The sequence below is a fragment of the Seriola lalandi genome, unplaced genomic scaffold (assembly GCF_002814215.2).
Source record: "Seriola lalandi dorsalis isolate HSWRI2012SDOR001 ecotype SW California unplaced genomic scaffold, Sedor1 jcf7180002054973, whole genome shotgun sequence".
In the NCBI taxonomy this organism is placed as follows: domain Eukaryota; kingdom Metazoa; phylum Chordata; class Actinopteri; order Carangiformes; family Carangidae; genus Seriola; species Seriola lalandi.
Genome location: NW_019525523.1, coordinates 243,547 through 251,237, shown reverse-complemented (window position 1 = coordinate 251,237; position 7,691 = coordinate 243,547). Strand labels below are relative to the sequence as shown.

Below are 7,691 nucleotides of genomic sequence, written 5' to 3'. Positions count from 1 at the left end.
TCAGTTTCAGTGGTTTTTCTGCTGAGCCTAATCAGTTTAATAGCAGTCAAATGCCACAGGACAGACGGCAGTTTCAGCAGGTACAGCGCCCCAATGATCACCACCCATCCTGACGGGAGCTGGTCTTACTCTAAAGCTACTCAGCAGTATGACGTCTGTTTCAGCTCAGACACGCTCAAGAGTGACGTAGTGGTTTTCCCCGCACCGTTTCCGTCTTTAGATGCTGAGCTGATCAGTATTAATGGAGGAGACACGTTTACCAGTACTCAAACTTTACCTAATAAAGAAAAGGTGAGTTATTGCTAATGAAAGGGTGAATCTGTGGTTTTTCTGATGTGGGGTTAGAATTTTGGTCATCAGATTATTAGATCTTGGGATTTTACAACACTTAATGACTTTTCGTTCTATAAATTTGTGTGACTGTGAAAGAACCATGATAGAAAGTAATAGGCTTACTTTGGGGGATAAATGGAAATCAATTAGCTTACATATTTCCTCCTAAAAAAAAATTCACAAGTATGATGCTGGATATTGGGGGATTTCTGTGGGATATAATTCGAAATTGTTGCAGAATAATGGCATTTTAAGCAGAGAAGTCGCTGGTCAAGAGATTTGAATACCGACCAACGATGACGCTGTCCATGGTGCTGATAGTGTTGTTGTGTACACGAGCAAAGGTTGCCTGGCTTTATATAATTTAAACCTTAACAGCAGATTATGCAACACTTATTTAATTGGTTTCCGCCTGGTACCACAAAACTGATGTAGTTTTTACCTATGCATCGGACACGTTTTCTACTGAAATTGATCGCTCCACTGCTTTGCCCTTCTGCACAAATATAGGCTATATTTATTTATAGAATATCCACGCCTTTCTTCATTAGCACCAAAACAACAGTAGGTGTCGCTGGAGACCATATTATTTGTGTGGCTCTTTTTTTTCCCAGACTCCTCCTCTGCGTGCGAAGCATCAGTAGTCCACCGCTGCTTTGTCAGATAATACACAAGCGGTCACAAGACAGTCTGGGCTTCGTCTGTTATTCACTTTAAGTGTGGACATGTTCGAAAATGATTATTTCTTTCATTCTGTGTCAGCGATGGGACGTGGAGGAGTAATGGTCACGATTTGGATACGGATAATAGCTTTGCTGTGTTTGTGTGATGGGTCTACAGCGCAGCTTTCGTTCTCTGTTTCCGAGGAGGTTGACAAAGGAACGGTAGTGGGGAATCTCGCTAAAGATTTACAAATTAATGTTCATGAACTGGAAAAACGGGATTTGCGAGTTGTCGCTGGGAATTCTAAGAAATATTTTGACGTGGATTTAAAAACCGGTGCTCTATATGTTTGCGATAAGATTGATCGAGAAGAGCTCTGTCCAAATACGGCAAAATGTGCCCTGAATATAGAAGCTATTCTAAGCCACCCAATGCAACTGCATCGCATAGAAGTCCAGATTATTGATATTAACGATAATGCACCATCTTTTCGTGAAAGAGAGAGGACTTTCAATATTTCGGAATCTTCTTTTACCGGGGAGAGGTATCTACTCCCAATGGCAAACGACGCAGACACGGGTAGTAACTCGGTAAAGAGCTATAAGCTCAGTCCAAATGAGTATTTCTCACTGGACGTACAGAGCGGCGGACAGCACAGTGAATCTGCTGAGTTAGTGCTCCAGAAATCTTTAGACAGGGAGAAACAGTCTGTTATCCACCTGACTTTAACTGCTCTGGATGGAGGAAAACCTGCTCGAACAGGGACATTAAAAATAGTGGTACATGTTATGGATATAAACGACAATGCTCCGGTATTTAGTCAACCTCTGTATAAGGCCCGAGTCACTGAAAACGCTCCATTTCAGACATCCATACTGACTGTAAGTGCTACAGATTTAGACGAGGGAATAAATGGTGAGATTATATATTCATTTATTGAGAGGGGGAATTTCAATCCTGAAGCTTTGTTCTCAATAAACCCAGACACAGGGGAAATAACTGTGAGAGGAAAAGTAGACTATGAAGAAAATACAGCATATGATATTCGTGTACAGGCAAGAGACAAAGGTACACCTTCTCGAAGTGTGCATGGTAAAGTGTTAGTTGAAGTAACAGATTTGAATGACAACATACCTGAAATCATTATCACATCTATTATGAGCCCAGTTAAAGAGGATGCTGAAGTAGGTACAGTGGTCGCCTTGGTGACAGTGACTGATAAAGATGGGGGTAATAATGGTATCACTGGTGCTAAAATTCTCAGTTTGGTGCCTTTTAAACTTAAGCTGAACTACAAAAATTACTATTCATTAACAGTCGATGAACCTCTTGACAGAGAGGGTGTTTCCCAATATAATGTCACCATCATAGCCACTGATGAAGGCACTCCACCTCTCTCCAGCACCAGTGTTATTCCTGTTCACATTTCTGATGTGAATGACAACCCCCCTCTTTTCTCAGAGCCTGTGATTAATGTGTATGTGAAAGAAAACAGTGCAGTGGGAGCAACTATCTTTACTATAACTGCAGCTGACCCTGATATTGAAGAAAATGCAAAAGTAACATATTCTTTATTAGAAAGTAACTCCAGAAGTATTCCTAGAACTTCTGGTGTAAACATCAACTCAGAGACAGGAGATATAGTCAGCCTTCAGTCTTTTAACTTCGAGGAGTTAAAAACATTTCAGTTTAAAGTTCAGGCCACAGACTCTGGTGTTCCTCCACTCAGCAGCAACGTGACTGTAAACATTTTCATCCTGGATGAGAATGACAACAGTCCCGTGGTTCTCGCGCCCTATTCTGAACACGGCTCCGTTAACAGTGAGAGCATCCCATACTCTGCTGAAGTGGGATACTTTGTGGCAAAGATCAGGGCTGTAGACGCAGACTCTGGATACAATGCGCTGCTTTCTTATCACCTCTCTGAGCCTAAAGGAAACAACCTCTTCAGAATCGGAACCAGCACTGGGGAAATCAGGACCAAGAGGAGAATGAGTGACAATGACCTGAAAAGTCACCCCTTGGTGGTCTTGGTTTCTGATAACGGAGAACCTTCTCTGTCAACTACTGTGTCTATTGAGGTGGTGGTAATGGAAAGCACAGCTGACATCCAGACTCAGTTCCGACATGTGCCCATAAAGGACGACAGCTTCTCTGATTTAAACCTGTATCTGCTGATCGCTATTGTGTCGGTTTCAGTGATTTTTCTGCTGAGTCTCATCAGTTTGATAGCTGTCAAATGCCACAGGACTGACGGCAGTTTCAGCAGGTACAGCGCCCCAATGATCACCACCCACCCTGACGGGAGCTGGTCTTACTCTAAAGCTACTCAGCAGTATGACGTCTGTTTCAGCTCAGACACGCTCAAAAGTGACGTAGTGGTTTTCCCCGCACCGTTTCCGTCTCTAGATGCTGAGCTGATCAGTATTAATGGAGGAGACACGTTTACCAGTACTCAAACTTTACCTAATAAAGAAAAGGTAAGGGTGATAGAACATAAAACACAAGCTTATGATTTAATATTTTAATTTTTCACACAATGCAATTTTATTCTTAGAGCAGATGATTATATATATATAAGTATCACAATGGAAACAAGTCTGAAACTTTACTGTGATGCCCTTAACACTTATGCAGCTGTGCATGACCTAACATACACCTTCTCATAATTCCAGTTTAAGATTACTCATTAGTGCCAATATTGTAAGACTAACACCTCTCACAACAAAACAATGCAATATTCTCTGTTTGCTCCTCTATGACCTGTTCATCTTTAGTTGCTTGTTTGCGCATGCAACACTTGTGGATTTTCCACCATCTTTCTTCTGTTTAGCCTCTTGCTCCTTCCTCTTTAAATGGATCTATTAAGGCTATGGAGTCTTGCTAGAAACGTGGATTTTTAGTTGCTTAATTTATGGCAAGTTTGAGTTACTTAATTTAACCAAAGCATTTATGATTTAATGATTTTGTCTTTTCTTGTCTGATTTCAACATCACCACATGATGTCGCTATCACATCACAGAGGTGAAACACTTTTTGTGCGACGCTCCTCCCTTTTCGTCTAAGGGAAACGGTGTGTTATTCTTTGTTTGTCGTGGCAGTACAGAACATCCTCAGTGTATTGAAGGGCTCTGATGTGGACGTATCATTACTAAGCAATGTTACCACTGGAGTGATTTTTTTCTAATTAACTTGACAGGATGCTACAAGGAAATATTTTCCGGCATTGGGTTTATTTCTTGTTCCATGTATCTCACAAATGGAGTCTTGCAGCTGCACAGATTGTGTATTCTGTTACAGAGGAATCGAGCCCGGGTAACACTGTGGGAAATTTGGCCAAGGATCTACATCTAGATGTACAGGGACTGGAAACTCGGGGTTTTCAGATTTCAGGACCTAACACGAGGTATTTCGAAGTAGATGTTAAGACTGGAATACTTCTGGTGAAGGACAGAATAGACCGAGAGGCGCTCTGCTCTCGTAATGTTAAATGTTCTCTGGAAGTGGAGGCCATTGTCAACTCTCCGCTTAATCTCTATCGCTTTGAGGTTAAAATTTTGGATATAAACGACAATGCACCCGCTTTTCGGATTCCGGGAATTGTTTTGAATGTGTCCGAGTCGGCTTTCCCTGGTGAAAGATTTACACTAGCAAAGGCCTTCGATGCCGATGTCGGTGGTTACTCGGTTAAGGGCTACAAGCTGAGCCAAAACGAACATTTCACTCTCGATGTGCAGAATGGTGGAGAGGCGACTATGTCTTCTGAAATGGTGCTGCAGAAAGCCTTAGACCGCGAGAAACAGCCAGTTATCAAACTAACGCTGACAGCAGTAGATGGAGGAAAACCTCCTAAATCAGGCTCGTTAGATATCACCGTTAATGTGCAAGATGTAAATGATAATGTTCCAGTTTTTGACAAGACGTTGTACAAAGCCACGGTGCCAGAAAACACACCGCAAGGTGCCACCGTAATTTCTGTACATGCTCGGGATTTAGACGAGGGTCTTAACGGAGAAATACTGTATTCTTTTATCAACCACGACAATGATAATAATGTAAATAAATTTGCAATTGATCCCGTAACTGGGGAAATTACAGTAAACGATGAATTGGATCACGAAAAAAGCAATGCAGTTGAAATTCGGGTCCAAGCGAAAGACAAAGGCTCAAGTCCTAGAGCATCTCATTGTAAAGTACTCGTTGAAATCACTGATGTTAATGACAATCCACCTGAAATATCAGTAACATCTTTAGTCAACGTGGTGAGGGAAGACGCAGCCATAGACACAATGGTTGGACTTATAACAGTGAGAGATAACGACGCAGATAAAAACGGTGCCGTTCAGGTTAGAATAGTTGATTCTGTACCGTTTACAATTAAGAATACATACAAGAATCATTATTCTTTGGTCGTGGATGGAACTCTAGACAGAGAACAAGCTTCTGAATATAATGTCACAATAACAGCGACTGACGAAGGAGTCCCGCCTCTTTCGAGTACAAGTGTTATTACAGTCCACATTTCTGATGTCAATGACAACGCACCTCGTTTTAAAGAACCAGTGATAAACATTTGTGTCAAAGAGAATAGTCCAGTAGGTGGTATTATCTATACCATGACTGCTGATGATCCTGATGTAGACGGGAATGCAAAAGTCGTGTTTTCAGTAATGAATGATAATCATAAAAACAATGTAATAGAGTCAGTTATAAACGTCAACTCAGAGACAGGAGATATAGTCACCCTGCAGTCTTTTAATTACGAAGAGTTAAAAATGTTTCAGTTTAAAGTTCAGGCCACAGACTCTGGTGTTCCTCCTTTAAGTAGTAATGTGACTGTGAACGTTTTTATCCTGGATGAAAATGACAACAGTCCCGCGGTTCTTGCGCCCTATTCTGAGCACGGCTCCATTAACAGTGAGAGCATCCCCTACTCTGCTGAAGCGGGATACTTTGTGGCAAAGATCAGGGCTCTAGACGCAGACTCTGGATACAATGCGCTGCTTTCTTATCACCTCTCTGAGCCTAAAGGAAACAACCTCTTCAGGATCGGAACCAGCACCGGGGAAATCAGGACTAAGAGGAGAATGAGTGACAATGACCTGAAAACTCACCCCTTGGTGGTCTTGGTTTCTGACAACGGAGAACCCTCCCTGTCAACTACTGTGTCTATTGAGGTGGTGGTGGTTGAAAGCACAGCTGACATCCAGACTCAGTTCAGACATGTGCCCATAAAGGAGGACAGCTTCTCTGATTTAAATCTGTATCTGCTGATCGCTATTGTGTCGGTGTCAGTGATCTTTCTGCTGAGTCTCATCAGTTTAATAGCTGTCAAATGCCACAGGACAGACAGCAGTTTCAGCAGGTACAGCGCCCCAATGATCACCACCCACCCTGACGGGAGCTGGTCTTACTCTAAAGCTACTCAGCAGTATGACGTCTGTTTCAGCTCAGACACGCTCAAGAGTGATGTAGTAGTTTTCCCCGCACCGTTTCCGCCTGCAGATGCAGAGCTAATCAGTATTAACGGAGGAGACACTTTCACCAGAACGCAGACTTTACCTAATAAAGAAAAGGTGAGTAGTTAAGTTGAGTTTCACATTAAAAGTTACATTTCTTTAAGTTCAACTCAGACACAACCTAATATTTTATAATTTGTAACGACATCACTGGCTTAGCTGAGTTGTAAAATAAATGCTCCCAGTTATTTGCTTCTGTGGCCTATTTCTCTCTTTTGCTGCCTGCTTTGTTCATATGCGCTGTCCATGGTACTGAAATCACAAAGGTCTGAGCTGTTTTGTCACAATAAAACTCGTTATCCATCAGAGGCATGTGCAATGCAAGTTCATCATACCCAAGGTTACCTTTTCTTTGTCTGGCTTAACTGAACCTAACATTGGCCGTCCTGGATAACCTGTACTACGGACCTGTTCATCAACTGGCTTTTCCAGGGATTTCCTTTCTGGCTATGAGCACGTTCATGTGAAAGAGGGGGGTTGTTAATTATAAGCATCCTGATCGTAAGAATGATGAATAAAGTAATATGATATGAAAAGAGAGGTAAATTCGGTTATAGCCACATCCAAAAGTGATGTTCAACCAGGTGAAATGTAAACAAAAGAAAAAAGAAAAGTAGTTGATGGTGAGGTCAATCCGTCTAAAATGTTAATTTATTATCATGGGAAATACTGAGATATCGTCACAAAGTCTTTTCATGTTATTCTGAGCGGTATTGATAGAGGAACAGTTTAAAAGCATCAACACTGTCAGGAATCTTTTCTCGGTTAAAGAATCTTTGTTCAATTAGAATGAAGCTTTAGTAGTTATATGTATTTATTAATTGAGATAAACTCTCCCTGCATTTTTAGAAGCTCAGTTTTAAAACCAGAGTGGACACATGCAAAGTCTGGAACAACAAAACGATTCGACTGATTTATAAAAAAATGTCTACTGTTCCTTATTATTCATCACTTATTTGCAAACTCTTTTGTTCTCGTCGGGATCCTGTAGAAATTATGACTCAGTTTTTTTCCAGTAATCTAATTTGTCAGTAGTTGTGCTGTTGACCGGTTTTGATCTGAATCTGAAGTTAAATTGCTCCGGAGCAGGTTAGGAGTTCAGCATAAGTTACCATGGTGATACAACCCAGTAAGAAGTGAATCGCCATTGTAGGACTGAAAAACCCAGAGTTAAAC

General features: G+C 41.4%; 1 protein-coding gene across 15 annotated transcripts in view; it reads left to right on the top strand.

Annotated features, from left to right (window-relative positions):
- Positions 1–7,691, top strand: part of LOC111646634 (protocadherin alpha-C2-like) — a 125,380-nt gene that overhangs the window by 83,874 nt on the left and 33,815 nt on the right. The window contains exon 1 of one of the 15 annotated variants that reach the window (XM_023396172.2): positions 1,001–3,476. The exons of 13 other annotated variants lie outside the window; for them this stretch is intronic. In XM_023396172.2, the coding sequence (XP_023251940.1) occupies positions 1,059–3,476 (2,418 nt within the window). In that variant the 5' untranslated portion in view covers positions 1,001–1,058. Of the gene's footprint in view, positions 1–1,000; positions 3,477–4,143; positions 6,573–7,691 lie in introns of those variants that run through there. One more of the 15 variants, XM_023396173.2, reaches the window with a different exon arrangement.